The following is a 17,978-nucleotide window of genomic DNA, read 5'->3' on the forward strand; positions in this document are numbered from 1 at the left end:
TTTGTGCAAATTTAATAATGTAAATAAATAGGACAGGTTACGTAGGTACAAGCGTATGCGAAAGTGTCCTCGTCTAAAATAAAGAGATAAATGGTCATGGGGTCACGTGTCAGATGTTACAAAGCATTACACGATGAATTTAAGTTTCTAGGGTTCCGCAACGAGGTAAAATAATATTCACATTTTGTGAATATGTTGAACAGTATCAGATAAAATAGGCAATTCATTCTATACAAGAATGTCTTTTAATTTGTATGTAATAACAAAAAAACATTAAACTAGGGAACCTAAATAACTTATGAAACACTAATAAAAGCTACCGACCGTCCAAATATTATATTGTCTTAATTGAATCCTGTACACGCAATTTAAAAATATCAATCATGTATAAATTTAGCGCTTTTATTGGACTTTCACATCCTAACGATGTAGATTTCAACACAAAAAGCATGTCGGACGCGTGAAATGTAATTTTGCAAGAATCCAAAAATAGAATTTAAATTAGTTGTATATATTATAATCGCTAAACAAGCTGCTGCCCCCGGCTTCGTATAGATAGACGTTTCCGATATAAATTTCTGTCCTATTCGATCTTATCATTACACAGCTACAGCATAAAACGGTTCCTATGTATATGTTTAGATCTAACAAAAATCTTCAATACGGATTTTGATACGGTTTTCAATAAAAGTTTGAGCCATTCTGTATATTGTTAAGTTACAAAGCGACGGAAAACTAGTAATGTTAAAATTTAATAAATATCAATCCTATTTCGTCTTCTTTAAACACATATTGTGTCAGATTTTCTGCTGCGGGTTTTTTAAAAAGAAATTCCTTAATAGAATAGGTCAGACCCAGGCATCAAAGTCAAACCTGAATACCTGGCAATAACTACTTTGGTTCTCACACATAATTTTTAATTTCGCAATCGACAATCGCAAAACTACTTTTTCAAAATATAGCATTTCATATTAGGTACACTGATTATGTAATTTTTGCAAAATTACAAAAAATAATTACTAAATTTCATATTTTGTTGCCATGTTGCGCAATTAAGATAAAAATATCTCAGGCTCTAGGTCCCAAATTAGAACCGGTAGGTTTCCTGTTTCTCACTCACAAAATTTTTTTTGCTTCTATATGTGTTACACACGTCGGATGTTAAGACTGATCGGTTTTAATGGTCAAGAATTTGTTCAACTATAATAGGCCTTAAACTTTAAAAAATGCGTTGCAAAATTGTTTGCGTAATTTGCCTATGTCAGGGGTATTCCTTGACGTCCGCTGCCGGAGTCGTGGACGATTTCTAAGAGTACCCGCGGCCCCGGCTAACTGCGCGGCTCGACGGAACACAGTGGGGTTTTAGTCGGTAAGAATCCGACATAACCCTTGGATCCTTCCCCGGGGGCCGTGGGTATCTTTGGAAGATTTCCCCACTATAAAAAAAAAAAAAATAAAAAAAAAATGGGTATTCCTTGAAAGATTATTATTAATATTGTATATTTTCGTCTGATCTAGGCTGTATTGGTACCTATTCCTTGAAAGATAGAAGAATTTTAAATGTGAATGTGTATGTGTGTGTGAAATATTTTCGTCTAGGCCACGTATTACTCAAAGGAGTTCTTCCCCTAACGAAAAATGGATGTAAATTTTATTTGGAGCTTTCCACTACATGCAATGCATGGTTAATAAGTAATTCATCAGATTTTTGGGACAACGTCCCCTTAAATTATGCCGAGCCGGTCAAAAGGGTTTGTACGAGCTTCCTACAAAAAGTCGACATGATGGTATGAGTTTGAGTGGTTAAATTCCTTGTGTTTTATCCTTTTTTTCATCCCTGACTTGAGGGGTATGGAATCTCAAAATTCTTGTTTCCTAACTAGCCATTATATATGAGTCATTTTTCTATCTTTGTTGTTATGTTTACCTTTAGCAACTTTCAGTAAAGGATTTATTTTTCCTTTATTAATAAGTAGGTACAAAAGTTTTGTTGCAGAAACATGTTTTCCCTTCTCAGTTCTGAAACAAAGTGAATGCGGGTTTCGTACACAGGAGAATGTTCAATTCGATATTACATACATAATATATACCATTAACTATAAAATTATATATGAAATGATAGAATTATTTTATTTTATTTCAGCTCAGATACAAATTCAATTACCCTTTCCCATTGCAACATATTCGCTCACACGACGTTTCGTTCTAAACAAAGCAAACAAACCACGTGAACGCAAATTAAACATTAAAATATGCACCACAATACATAATATTTAGTCGCAATGATCGGCCGTATCAGGCGCACCAATAAAACGTCGCATTACACATTTGTTTACTACAAAGAGTCCATAGTAGCGCGCGGTAATAATTCAAGTGAACACTTTTATGAATGAAACTCAATTCATGTGGCATTTATGTTTATTGCCGTGGTATAATGCGGGATCGCGATCAGCTGATTCGCTCATTTCGAATTCTGTTCCCGTATTGTTTTTTTATCGGGATGAATCCAGTTTAATTGATTGCCTATTGGAGTTTTAATAATTCAACGCTCATGTTGCGTTGGATTTAGATTGCGGTAACTGTTCGTTTATTGATTGTTTGTGAGGTTTTATCTTGTACACTAGTTTTTGTTTGTATTGAATTGTTTATTTATTAATTGTTTTTATTGGATTTAAAGGTGGTTTTTATTTGTTTTGTAGTTTATGATATGAATGAAATGTGTGCTGGTTGTCAATGAATTTGAAATAGTGGCTTTAAAATATCAGACAATCTTTGAAATTGAATTTATGACGGCATGACGTTAATTAGACGTTTTGTCGTATCTATTTAGAGTCATACTAATGGAAAATTGAATAATACGCTCGTTATATTTTATTGCGTTTTTTTGTCATCTGCAAACGCACTGTTTTTGTTTGCAATAGACAAGAAGGTTGCACGTGGAGCGTCGTTGTTAAAAATAGACTTGCTTTTATGTAAGACTTGTTATATCTACATGTTTATTAATGTCTATGTCTTATGATATTGAAATATCGTAATTTCGTTATTGAGATTGCGCCAGATGAGAAAAGTTTCTATTTTATTTACTAGAGGAACTTAAATCATTTGTCGATCGATGTTGTGGTACTGTATCGCAACAGCTGAAATATAAAGGTCTTAAATATATTTCGTTATGGACCATACGTTCGGTGCATACGTAATATCAGTCACTATAAAAACAACGTAACAATACTCCAAATCGAAGGAAATTTAAAACTTACGCGCACATAACGTTTTGTTTATAATGTAATAAACGCGACGATCGTATTAAGCTGTAAAATAAATCGACGCTCATAATAAATGATCTCGGCGCGCGGTGTGGCGAGTTTTTTGCGCAAAAGTTTATGGCGCGTTTTACGATTATAAAAATTTTCAACAATGTGTAAGTATACGTATCTTAGTTATTAGCTTATAAAAACGCAGCGCGGCCTTGTTATCAGGTTCGCATCGAGACCTTGCTCGAGCGTTGTGTTGCGAAATAAAATTTAGATTTGTCAGAAAGTCGGTTGAGGGTTTAACGAGGCAACTTTGTGGAAAGTTTGACGGCTTCCCGGAACAGTTTTCGCTCCGTTACAAGTGTGATCGTTTGTCGTAATTGCTAATGAATTGGTGTTTATGTCTATCTTATTGAGCTATTTACGTCGAGAGTGTACGAGTTGTTTCAATCAATCTGGCAATGGGTGGTCGCATCGAATGTCGATTGATCTGTCTTATTTTATTACCTGTGCCACAATTTATTTTAAAACTTTTACAAGTTTTACTTTACAATATGGTAAAATGAATTCATGTCGATTTCTAATCCCTCTTCATTGTGCAGTGTACATAAACTACGACCCCTTATACAAATCCTTTGGGGATGACTGGATGAGATTTCTAAATTCTTTTAATTCACCCCTGATTAGAGGAATATCTCTCCCAAATTTTGCCTCCCCTGCCTTTTAGACTACGTCATTTTCTTTAGTACTTTAAAAGACTGTTTTACAGTCACACATTTTATTCATGACATAATTTAATTATTGATTACGTACAGGAATATCTTAAAGTGCTCTTAAACTGGTTTAAAATATTTAAACTTGTGTATCAGAGACTATGACAAGTTGCAGGCAATTTATTATATCGGCGCCATTAAAGTTCATTCTTTGCTAATCGGAATGCTATTTATGATGTTTATAATATTCTTGTGTAAACAAATACAGTTTTACCGTTTGATTGCATTCATCATTTTTTATGCAATTTCTTTAATATGTGTTTAAATTATTATAAAGTGGTTGAAATGAATGTATCATCTTGTGAATATTTTGTTCTTTGTCACCAGTTTTATAGTTCGATTAGTATATCAACCCGTTTTTTATCTTTACAAGTTTTTGCTTAGTTGTAGTAGTTGTTCTGTCATCGATGGCCACAATTTAGGCAATAATGTTTTCTATAGTTTAACCCATTAGCATTATCTAGTATGAATACAATGGGTACATGTGGAATGGCGTATCACTGGAGAAACGTATTCTTTTAACGCGTGGCGTAATGTCAACGTAAACGTCCCTCGAACGGCGCGATCCGCATTGTCTGGTCTAGGCCTTTTGTTTGAGGTCGGCCGACTTAGCTTCGCCGAGGCTAAACCGACCTGTTTGTGTAAGACAGGTGACTAATCACCTGCGTAAATATCTTTAATATTTATGCCGAAAATCCAAGGGCACTCGGAGCATCTGCGCTCTGTACTAAGTGTTTTTATTTTGCAAATGCAAGCAAGCAGAGACGGGCGGCACCTGATGAGATAAATGGCATGGGATAAGATGACGATGTTGTGTATTGGATACTAATATTTTAATGTGTCATATTAATCATGTTTAAATATGGCGTGTTCATTTTTTATGTTGTTTTTTTGCTCGCTATTTACGAGGTTAATAGTAGCGCCAAAACTGTGTGTTATATAATGCAAATATCTTTGCCTTTAGGCAAAATGAAATATTTTATTTTGATTTTATTTTTAGGTTCCATACGGGTTAATTTCTCATGATAAAGATTATAAACTAGATTTGTGTGAAGGTATTAGAATCCGACGTTCTTTTAGATTTCACAAATTGGGATAATAATGAAAATTTGTATTACCAGCTTCACAAAATGAATGTACTTACAATGTAAAAGTGTGACGTTTTTGTCCATTAAAACTTGCTCTGTTTAATCACGTGACTCCTTAATAGCAGTCAAGGACAACAGGAACGTAACATATGCAAGTGTAAGCCATTACTGCTAATTGATTATTATTAAAACCCCAATACTATGATTAATTCTTTATGGAGTAGGTAATAGGTAATACTAATCAGATGTAATTTGAATGGCTTCATTTTGTATGCGGATTTGAAAGTGTTTGAAATTAGCGACGTTTCGAAATTTAAATTAGTTTTTTTTCTTTTCAAACTTGAGGTATAAATTTTCATTGAAAGTAGGTTTTATACATGCTACGTAGTATGTAAGGGTGTAAACTAAGAATACTTTAAACTATACAAGATCTCGACGTACTTAAAGATTACGTATTAACGCATTGAAAGTAGGCGTGTAGTCTTGAAAAAAAGCCAACTTATATAAGGCTTTAGGTGCGAGTGTGACGTCAGAATGATATTATACGAACGGTCTACGATTGTCGTAAATTCGCCTTCTGCTTTATTTGTTTTTGTCACGGTAAAGGGCAGTTGGACAGAATTGGCGCTTTTATTTATTGCTTCCGGACACTTAGGCCTTATGATTTACATTCACATCGATTTGGAATAGTGCATTATGTTTTTTTTTGGGTATTGTATCTAGAGATTACGTCAGATTGTGGCCCGTTACTATATTGTAAAAAGATGCAATTTATTTGCTCTTTTGAAGTTGTTGTCTCATAAAAATTGTGTCAAAATCGAAGATCTGCAAAGTAGGTATCTAAATAGTTTTACAATAAAGCGGTACAAGAGTACTTCTACCTGTGGTTTTTGTATTGCATTTAATATTTTGTTCGTACAAATACGGTAAAAACAACCGTTATGGTCATACTTAGGTTTCTGTTAGTCTGTGTAAGCCCCTTCTCTTCTTGGAAGTTAGAAATGCTGGAAACATAAAAGTAAGTTAAATTGAAGTACTTCGCCCACATCGTAATCTTGAGAATTTATTGATAGCTTTCGTCGTGTAGAACATTGGAAGATAGGTGTATTAATTAAGACAGATGTACCTACCATAGACTATATATAGCACGTGGTTTTTATTCATTTCACTTTCTCTGTTAAATGTCATTGCAAAACAAACTGGCAATTGTTTTTTGTCTTTTTATCATATCTCATTTCTCCACGAAAACATACATACCTGAAGGCTCTTTAGTTTGCGTTCCTACATATTTGTTTGTTCTGTGGAAAAGTATAACTGTATACTCCAGTGTTGCCGATTACAGATACAGATTTATCTGTATCTATACAGATTTTAAGACCACTATACAGATTACAGATTTGGGTTTACTTTTATACAGATTTTAGGTAAAGGACACTAACTATGATGAAATAATTGATAAGCAAAGTAAATTTTATACATTTGTTAAAACCTTTTTTGGATAAGGACATATGATAAAATAATCCATTATCTAAGTATATTATTTTTATACAGTTGTTTAAATCTGGCAACATTCATGGCGTACATCGGGGATTTCCCGAAACATGTATTTTGTTAACGAATGAATGTCGTTCATTATGATTATTACGAATCGACTACGTTTTCTGATTACATTGATGTGAACAAATTAGTCAATATGTTAGCGAAAAAGTCACGGAATATGCAAAAGTTTAATAAGTGCTGGCTCGAAGAAAGCTGTTTTAAACCATGGTTAAAAATAAGTCAAAAGGGAGAGGATTACGCTTTCTGTAAGTTTTGTTTATCAGATCTTGCTATTGGAGGTGGCGGTAAAAATGATCTTGTACGACACATGAAAACTGCTAAACACTTAAACTCAGTTCCCGGTTCCTCTAACGTATAGAAGCCAGTTACAGATTTCTTTCAAAAAAGTAATATTGCAGACGATGTAAAGACAGGTGAAATTTTATTATCATCTTTTGTTGCTGAGCATAACCTTTCAATGAACGTCATGGAACACCTACCCCAGCTGATAAAAACAATCTGTAAAGATTCCACTATTGCTAAAGAACTTGCTTGTAGTCGTACAAAAACAACGGCCATTATAAGATCTGTGACTGGTGATACAGAAAAAGAAAACCTCATCGCTGACTTGAAAACCAGCAAGTTCTCACTACTTATTGATGAAAGTACGGACAGAGGTTGTGTTAAACTTTTGTGCATTGTCGTAAGATATTATAAATGCCAGAAAATAAAAGATGCGTTTTTTGGACTGATACCCGTCCAAGATGCCACTGGTGAAAAATTATATGAACATCTCATAAAATTATTTACAGAAAGTGGGATACCTTATAAAGATAATATGGTAGGTTTTGCCGCAGATGGGGCAAACGCAATGATGGGTCAGCATAACTCTGTAGCAAGCAGATTACTTCAAGATATACCCAATTTGTATATAATGAAATGCATTTGCCATTCTTTCGCATTATGCGCGTCGTATGCCTGCTCAAAATTACCGCGGGAACCTGAAGGCCTAGTGAGGGATGTATTCAATTATATCAGTACGAGTCCAAAACGAGCAGGTGTATTGAAAGATTTTCAAGAGTTTCTTGCACTGAAGCCCCATAAAATTTTACATCCATGCCAAACTAGATGGCTTTCACTCCGCTCTGCTGTATTGCGGATTCTAGAGCAATATGAAGCGCTAAAATTATTTTTTATTGATGCTGCTTTTACAGACCGTTTAAACTCAGCGGATTCTATTTTGCAGATGTTGAATAATCCATATAACAAAATATACTTGCAGTTTTTGGAATTTTCTTTGGATTTTTTTACAAAATTTAATAAAATTATGCAGTCCGAAAAGCCGCAAATACAATCGCTACATGAGAATTTGTGCCAAACTTATAAATCTTTTTTGGATTGTTACATGGACAGTTCATATTTGCTACGAACTGAAATTCATAACATCCAGCACGATAACCCTCGACACTACAAACCGATTGAGGAACTTTACCTGGGTGTGAATGTTGCCACATCGTTGTCCAGTCCTAGTCTGAATCCAAGTGATGTGAAACTATTCAAACTACGATGTCTTGAGTTTTTTATAGAAGGAGCTAAACAAATAAAATCCCGTTATGATTTTGGAAGTCAAATCACAAAAAACTTGAATTTTCTTAATCCAGTCCATGTTAAACGCCGCAGTATATCTTCGTTGATTCACATTGTGCAGACTTTTCCTAATATAATCCAACAAGAACGAACACAGCAATTAGATAATGAGTGGCGTCATTTAAGAATGAACGACAGTCTCCTCGAATCAAGCTCAGAAGACACTGAAGCTTTTTGGCATCAAATTATTTGTGCACAAGATATGGATGGAAATTTGTTGTATCCAACTCTTAAAGAACTGATTTCTGCGTTATTATGCCTTCCTCACTCCAGTGCTGCAGTTGAAAGGATTTTTACATCTATTAATTTAATTAAAACAAAAACCAGGAACCATTTAGGCACCGAAACGATGGAGGGACTAATTTTAACAAAACAATTATTGAATAACGAGCCATGTTTTAAGCTCAATGTTCACAAGAAATTGATTAATAAAATGAATAAAAGTATGTATAAAAAGTAATAAATAAAGTTTTAAGTACAATCCAATGTTTTCTTTGACAAACATACCATTCAGCTTACGGTTTGATTTCATACAGATTTTATACAGATTTTATACAGATTTTTAGACTACTATATCCAGATTTATCGATTTGGCATGTGGCAACACTGGACTATACTCTTAAATTTGCGTGTTGCCGTGGAATACTTGTCGTCAACATTAAAAGTAACTTATATAGTTGTTACAAGTATCTAAAGTTTGCACGGCGAAGTTCTAACTTCGGGCACTTGTGTAGTTGTCGAACTAACTTTTGTCTGACTTATGTCTAACTTTGAATGCCAGATCGTTGGTTCGTTCACATTCAAGTTTATTCGCTATGTTTTAACCAGGTGATGCTTGCTACTTCTCTTGTTGTGTACTATTCTATCTATTTAGTGGGAATTTATTAAAATATCGCTTATAACTTCATTAATTATCTGATAGTGAGAGTCCTTTCAAAATTATTAGCCGTTGCGGACAATTGCATATTTTTATTTATTTATTGATTGTTTTGGTAAGGAGACAATTTAATATCACTTAAGGGAGTAATTTGAAAGTACAAACAAACACTTATCTTTACTTTTGTTGGCGTATAAGTACTTTTGTCGATGCAATGATGGTCAAACACATTTATTCAGTAACCTATACAAAGAATTAATTCGACCATTAAAAACGAACACATTTATCGCTCATAAACATTTCACATTGAGGTTTTTCCACCAAACCTCGATACCTACTCCCGATCACCTCTGCCACTTTTTGCATAATATCCAAGAGATGCTATAAAAACAGTTTATAAGTGCAATGAGCGTAACACACGATACATTAAACCGTGAAACAAACAAGCACCTCGCTGTGACCGCGTCCAAAGACATCGCAGGCCGATAATTCGCACCTGCATACTGACGTCACTGCAAAAAAATATCACTAACAGATAGTAAATACGGGCGTTTATTTCGTGAATGCTCTCCACGTTAATTAATAGGGGAGTGATATGCACCTTGCCGGCCGAGTTTCACGCCTGCCAGCGGCTATGTTGATAAATTCGCAACTTCACATGGGTTTAATGATCGTACCGTGTATTTTTTTTTCCATTGCAGCGTTACATACATAATTGTACATGTAAGGGACGTGAGGCAGACACGTACGTAAATTTTTAACGATTCCAAAGAACCTTAGGCCATTTGTACGTGAAATGGAATCGTGCTAGGAAATGGTGAACGGAATTCTGGCTCTCTATATCAAGGCTGATAAAACTGAATACTTGTTTTTACAATGTAGTCGAGGTTTTAAATAAAAATTGACTCAATAACGATATTTTGATAAATTTTATAAAACTCTGATGAAAGCTTAAATGCACAATATATTTTTTTGATCATTACATTGCTAATAAATCAATTAAATTCACCAAAAGTTCAGAGCCAAGAATGTATTCAAGTATAACGTCTGCCTCGCGTATTATAGCATCACCAAGTTAATATGTTTAACACCTTTTCAGGGAGGAAGGTGAGGAGAAGCCGAAAGCGGCGGAAAGCCAGGACGATGGGTACGAGACGAGCAACAGCGGCGAGGCGCGGCGGAAGCCCTCCAGCGCCGAGGCATCCCCCGCCCCGCCCGCGCCCCGCTCGCCTCCGCCTGAGCCCCCCTTCGAGCCGCTCCTGCAACGACCGTTCCCCTCACCTTACCGGCACTTCGAGCCAGCACCGGCGCCGCCGCCTCCGCACGCCCACGAACAAGAGCCGTACCAACACTTCCCGTTCCCCAAGTACCCGCAAGACGCTTACGGCTTCAAACGCGAACCGGACGCCCCCTACGACATGAGCCAACACCACCAGCAACACCAAATGCAACACCAGTTCGCGAAACGCACTGAAGACTTATACAATGGAATCAAGCAGGAATGTGAAGACCCCTACTCGTTCGTCGAGGAGGATGCGATGTGTGCGATGCTCGGCCAGCAGCACCACATGCCGCCGCATATGCAGCACCACGACCACCACCAGCACCAGCACCCGCATATGCAAATGCACCCGCAGCAGATGATGCTCAACCAGCCGAAGAAACGGGGCAGAAAGAAGAAAATTAAAGATGAAAATGGGTAAGTTATCAACTTTTCTTATCTTTATGTAAACGTGTGAAAGAGTTGAGCGAGTAGGAATTCAAATCGAAATATCGTAGAAGAATCTTAATCGAGCTGACTTATTTTGCAACTTTTTATAAAGACAAACAAGTATCTATAATTTTAACATCACACAGAGCTGATGAGATAGAAAGGGTTGAACGAAATCGGGTTTCTTTACTACAATAGATTGAAATATTACACTCGCCTGTGAAGATATATAGGTGCAACCCCATTCAAACTGACCCATTTCACCCGTCATCGGGTAGCAGAGCAGCATGTAATTAATGTAATTCGTTTATGTGCTATTAGCTTAAAGTTCAAAAGAGCGTAACAGACTCGATCCCTGGCCCTAATACGCTGAATCCATTATAGGTACATGCTATATTAGCCTAGTTAAAGGGGTTACCACGGCGCCAATAATTTGCCGCGATTCTAGCTGGCTAGAACAGTTCCTAGAAATACTGCTAAGGAAGACCTTGCTTACACAAGTAGAACTAATCCAGCTCCGAGAAATTATGTAAACTCGCATAATTATTTATTATTAGTCAAGCACCTAGTAGGCTACATGCTTATGAGTTAATTCCTTTTCTTATTGTCGTGTATTTGACTCTAAGACCGGAGGTTCTTCCGAAAACTTTAAATTGTTTCTGAAAAACAATACAGTTTACAACAATATGCTAATTACATTGTAGTTATTTTGTTGCGTAAGATGATTTGGGTTTACAAAATTATATTGGCTTATCTTACAGGTATTAAATTGGTACTCATGCAATATTCATACAGAGGTATAAAACTTCGTATTAATCGCCACATTTTTTATAGTGTATATTTGTAGATTTCGTTCTGAAGTACAAACATTGACCGAAAAATAAACCACCGATCGTCTACTTTCCGAACTTCAATGTATCAAATGATGTTTATTTTATTTGTTGATATATTTTAATGGCCAATGTTTATATAAGTAAGAAAAATTATGATTGATAAATGAAATTACTCCATTCGAATAGAGTTATTGTATGCTCTCTTCAGCGACGGCATTCAAGCCCCGTGGCGTTCTTTGGAAATGAGAAAAGTGCGCTTAAAAATGTACTTAAAAACGTTTTAGCTAGAACTCGTTATTTTGAGACTGAGTCGCCAAAAGCGCAAACTTTTGTCTCTTTATCGGACGGACAACTATCGGAGTCTTTATTGTTTGTGTTGTGTTCGTGCCCCGTATTGCATAGACACGGAATATGAGCATTTTTTTTGAGAATTTTTCATACGAGCCACGAAACTGCGAAACTAACTAGACAACCAATGTCGTCTAGATATGAATAAGCAATGTATAGTATTTTGCAGTTATTAGTTGTCGTGAATGAGATATTGAAGAGCTTTTGTTAACACAAAGCATATTTGGATTTTATTTGGTTAGAGTTTTCATTAAAATGTGTTTCCAGCACAAGAAAGCCAGATTTATATTAAAATCTCTCCATCCCAATCGATGTGTATCAAGTAGCTAAATTTAGTTTAATATTTTTAATAAGCCAATCAATAGATCACAACCGTTGTAAAACAACTGTGCTATAGATGCAATTAAATCTTGGAATTGTAAAGTAGGTAATCGTAGGATTGCCTCCGACCTTCTGATCATAAATAACAATACTATACAGTCATTATGCTACCACTGTGACGCATATTCTGCTAAAACTTTCCCGCTTCAAGCGTGACCCAATTCGGGTCAAAGCATATTAATCATTTCGCTCTGACTATCCACGTTTCGTGTTTAAGTACCCATCATATCCACAGCCCTTCCTCTACCCATCCTTTCACTGCCCAAAACCCATTTGAAGTTGGCATCACATCCGAGCTCGTCACGGATGCGCAAGCCAGTTTCGCCTTCCTGCCTCATAAAAAACCGCCTATTCTCCTTGAAGTAAATCCAACGCAGGATGTTAAATGCGACGGCCTAGTTAGCGGCACAGCATGACCACTCCGACCTTTCATACTCGATCTGACTATGTAGGTAGCGTATACCAGTCGTATTGAAATTCCCTTGCGAGTGAAAGACAAGGCAAGGAGCCGCGGTATTTCAGAACTGCCTGTGAACCTCGTGACGTGCGACTTTACCTTTCGCGGCTTGCATAATTTAATCTCATAAATCAGATCTAGCTTTTATTAAATTAACTCGTGCAGTTTATATCTATTTGATACGGTTCTAATGAATGAGTCTGCATTGTGGTCAGGTTCATTTGGTTTAAGTAGTTTTGGTCAATTTAATGATGACAAAATTCTTGGTGATATTATTAAATCGATAATGAGGCAGTCATCCATAATGATTAAAATATGTAGTTTCTTTTATGTTTTCTGCATATTATGTTGACATAATGTACATGATTAATATATTTGCTGTTAAGTAAATATATTTTTGGTGTTAACATTGGTGTTAACCAATAATCGTAAAATATAGTCTATTCAATGTTTACTTCTCGCCGTTTTGTAAACTAAATAGTTGCCTAAAACCTTTAGATTTTGCAAAATGAGATAAATATTAAGTTTCCTTAAACCGATTGTGATACGTTAACAATAATATGGGACGTCGGCAAGGGGTACCATAGCATTGATATGGGTCGCGACGCTAAATCCGTATGGGGTCACCGGCCGCGGCCCACGCGCACGCGACGCGGTATCATCGCAACACACCCACTGCCCTGTGCGGAGACGTTCCCAGAGGCGATTGTTGTATTATATGTATACCTATAATACTATGTGTGTGCTAAGTTTGTCGTGCGGTTTCATCCGCAGATGAACCTACAAGAGATATGAAAGTAAAAAAATCCTAGGTAAAATACAATAGCGTGTGTGTTATTGAGGTACAGTTAGGTGTTACACAAGCTACATCGGTGCTAAGTGTCATCAAAAGACGTTCATTTTCGCGTGAAAAGGGATCAAACATACAAACATTCTTCCTCACAAACTTCACGTGAAAGAGGAACGAACATATTATATAGAAACATTAATTCATACACACGTTTATAATATTAGTATTAATCTATATCTATCTATAGACGCACTTACATACAACACTAAATGCGAAAATTTTGAATATGGAACTTCGAATTAGCCATGGAGCAAGACCCGTTTTGAATTTGGAAACGCAGCTCGAAAGTCGCGTATTGGCCGGGGAGACAAAATGGCTGACTGTATAGTGCGCAAATTAAAGCGGGTGATATCGATTAGTAATTTTGATTATGTGAAGAAGTAAGAGTACAATCACTTCTTGGTTTAATTAATACGCTTTTAAAATTTATTCATATAATCTTAGCTTCTGCCACTCGATCTAATTAAAACGAATTGGCCTTATATGTTTTTTCCACTGATCTAATAGTCAGCAAATGGCCGTGATCATAATATGGAAGGGCTTAAAGGTTAAAGTCAAATAAAGGGTAATTAATTTTACGTTTGAACGGAGTTTAGACGCGTCAAACGACAATGAATGAATCACGTGAACCCAAAACACAAAATGTTCGTCATGATATTATCTTTTTTGTATAAAAGAGAGAAAAGAAAATAATAATAATGTACGTTTAATTTGCTCAAGGATCCTAAAGTTATACCTATAAGTTGATAATAAAACATGATACTGATTGAAGTCAATCTGTATTTAAGTAGGATCCTATAAGTTCTATAATTATCGCAGCAAAGGAAAAAACTAGACGATGAAAATTATAACAAACATAGATATTGTATACTAACGAGTTTGTAAAAAGAAAAAAATAATTCGCGATCGCAATTGCGATTACAATGCTAACGAGCGGCGGTGATCATTCACAATGATCACCCGTTACATCCCTTATAAACTAAATATTTCAAACCTGCATACATTAAGAGCCGACAAGCAGATAACGAAAAAACATTACCACTCGACTATTATAACTAATGAATGCGCGTTAAAAAGATGTATGGTCCCATAAAACACGTAATTTGGTATAAAAAGGTGTCAATTAAAATTTTAAACGCAATTTAATTATCGCCAGCCATCGCTATGCCGATAAATGTTTATTCACAATGTTACATGTCAATCAACCGGTGGCAAACAACGATGATTGTTATTTAAAGATGGATTTTATAGTTCCTTTGTAATATTTCTTGCACAGTTCGCTCAGGACGTGATTAATTTTATGAGCTGTGACTCGCTGCAAGTATTTTTATCTAAAGTAGCGAAGAGTTGTTTGGAAATATAATTAAATCACGCTTATCTATACATCTGGTGGTCATTTTGAAATAACTACCGTTTCGACAAGAAAAGTATGCTGATTAATTGTGTGATACGACAAAAATTCAGGTTAAATGTTTTCTTGTCTTTAAGCACAGAGTTATCTCAGTCGTTCGGGGTTTTCGCTGTCAATGGAGCAAGGGACCTGTAAAAATCGATTCACCATGCTAGATTTAGTTTACGTTTCATGCTGTATTTTATTTTGATTTGAGAAACTCCACGCTATTATGTTCAATATTCAATTTTGAGGATTGAAAGTTGCGTGAATTTTCGCTTTCTATTATGATGCTGTTGAAATGTTTAAGTCCGGGAAACTAAGATCTGGTTTAGTTATTTTTAGATTCGCTATATACTCTATATTATATTGCGTGACGAGGAGTATTAGTTTATAACACATAGCAAGATTTATCTATATACCTAGGCTAATTATAGTCGATTACAATAAATTGAAAAACCTAAATAGACAGACTCGCACACAACGTGTTCATGCTTTGATTAACTTCATTTGATAACAGTCATGGGTTTTTGCTCCATTCTATCAATCTAACCCGTGTTATCATTTATCATCTTATCTAATGATGTAACGGAATAAATTCGCAAAGATCTAGGCTTTCCAAATTCTATACATCCATCTAAATTCCATTTTTTTACTCTTAACAGAATAGTAATTTAATTTATTTCAACCAGATCTTCTTTTAGAACATTGTTGCCATTGCTTTTCAACTATCCTTCATATAGTTAGAGTTACTGGATTTCCACTGGTTTGCTTTCATCACCACGGGTGTGATACACCCGGCCGCATTGTTGGTGTCATCCCTTTAAACGTATCTAAATGACACAAGTCATTATCACGCGAACGTTTGGTGAGACGCGGCGCACAACGAATAAGTCATTACGCGCCATATACCGTGAATATAGTTCACGTCCCAGTTTACACGTCAGCGGGCAGCAACGACTTGGTGGCTGAGATCGAGTCTAACTTTTAGGGTTCCGTAGGCGGGAATTTGGTAGACGAATTTGGTGACGTTGGGTCTGTGCAAAATGTGAGCAAGAGGCAGGTGTAGATAAAGGGGTGTATGAAAACTGATGTTTTTTATAGATGAAATGGTTCGTTTGTGTGTGTAAATGAAAAAAAATGAAAAAACTAAGTCTACTGTTAATACATTTTCATATTCTGTATTATATGCATGATAGACATTATATTGAAACGTTCAAAGTTAAATACCGTATGATACTTGCACATTTATTATTATACAAGGATTATTCAGTAGCAGAAATTCGATCTTCTCACTCGAACGACCCTCACCTGCGTTCCACTGCACGTGTCGCGTTTAAACATGCGACAAATCTGTGTTGTTATGCGAAAATCATTATTTATAAATATTTGTATCATCACGATACGGAGCGTATACTCTAGAATACGTACAAGATGAAGATACATTACCATACATTGTCACTTGGTATGCGTATGACAGAATAAAAAGATAATTGAATTTATAATATTTTTTTATACGGAACCAGCCCGCCACAACGTCTCCTGTCACATAAGTACGCCTTTTTATTGTGCGGTAGCTCAGCGGTTTAAGGACTTCATTGAATTTGTAGGCTTCGAAGCCCGGTGGGCTCGCTACAATGTACGTTTATGGCTCGCCCGTTTTATATTACGATCTATGTGTTTATTGTTACCGCTATGTACTAAAGGATATAGGTACTAAAGTATATAGTGACAATCGCCGCATCTGAACCCTCGCCGAGAGGTTGCGGACTGAGATAGTGTTGCCAAAAGGGATTTGGGAACGTTTTTAAACGACGCCTGGGCTTCTGACCGAGCCTGTACTTACACGCAAGCCGGATCGATATTGTTCGGGATTTATTGTACCCACGGTTAGAGAGAAGTAATTGTAGGTATAATATGTAAGAGCAGTGCGAGATTTTTAAATAATTTTTGTAGTTAAGGTTTGGCGCATTAGATTGTTGTTCATTGTGTCAAAGCCGAAGCGTTTTTAATTGACTACCCAAAATTATACAATAAAATATTCCCAGACGTACCGCACAATGCCGTCTGGTCGCAAACTAAGCAACGCTCGTAGCACAGACGAGACTGATTAACACACTTAAACTAATGTTTATTTATAATTGCGTACATGTGAAGCGTATAAGAAATTAACAACGCACATACGAACTAACGACTAGGCAAAACACGAAGCCGAGGTAAACAAGAAACCAGCGGCTCCGTGCGAGTGGAAACCTTTACCCTCTGATTCCACATCACGTGTGCCATTTTGGTCTTTATGAAACTAGGAAACACGATTACATCAGGCACGTGCGTAGAGACGAGATCAAACATATAAAATTACAGTCGTCGAGCATCACATCATAGTAACGGATAATTAATTTTAATTAACATCATAAATTTTGACCGGCGTCACGACTGCGACGTTCGACTTTGGCTGGCTCCGGTAAAAGTGTAATGTATACGGTGCTGAACAAAATACAAGAGAAAAAAAAACCCCGAGCGGGAAACCTGTTTCAGAAAAACCTCATTATAATACAAGACCTCTATGCCCGTTGGTCTGTAAATAATATTCAAATTTTTTGCCACGAAATTCGGTGTCTTGCCGCCAAAATTAAGTACGGAGATTAATTCTGTAATTTTCTTGATATCCACTTAATCCTTTATTTTGATTGACTATATGCTGTGGTACAGATTATTCAATTGCCAGAAGGATTTATTGCATCAACCATTCGTGTAAACAACGCTTGTTTTCAAAGTTGTTACATACAACTTTTTTTATTGAAACTAAACTTGAGAATTTGAGTTTTTGCAA

The 17,978-nt window shown here is 36.0% G+C and overlaps 1 protein-coding gene across 3 annotated transcripts in view; it reads left to right on the top strand.

Moving 5' to 3' along the window:
- Positions 1-17,978, top strand: part of LOC123703573 (trithorax group protein osa) — a 75,560-nt gene that overhangs the window by 20,542 nt on the left and 37,040 nt on the right. For all 3 annotated transcript variants that reach the window (XM_045651645.1, XM_045651648.1, XM_045651647.1), the window contains exon 2: positions 10,275-10,874. In XM_045651645.1, coding sequence (XP_045507601.1) covers positions 10,275-10,874 — 600 coding nt within the window. The remainder of the gene's footprint in view (positions 1-10,274; positions 10,875-17,978) is intronic.

The sequence above is a fragment of the Colias croceus genome, chromosome 26 (genome assembly GCF_905220415.1).
Source record: "Colias croceus chromosome 26, ilColCroc2.1".
In the NCBI taxonomy this organism is placed as follows: domain Eukaryota; kingdom Metazoa; phylum Arthropoda; class Insecta; order Lepidoptera; family Pieridae; genus Colias; species Colias croceus.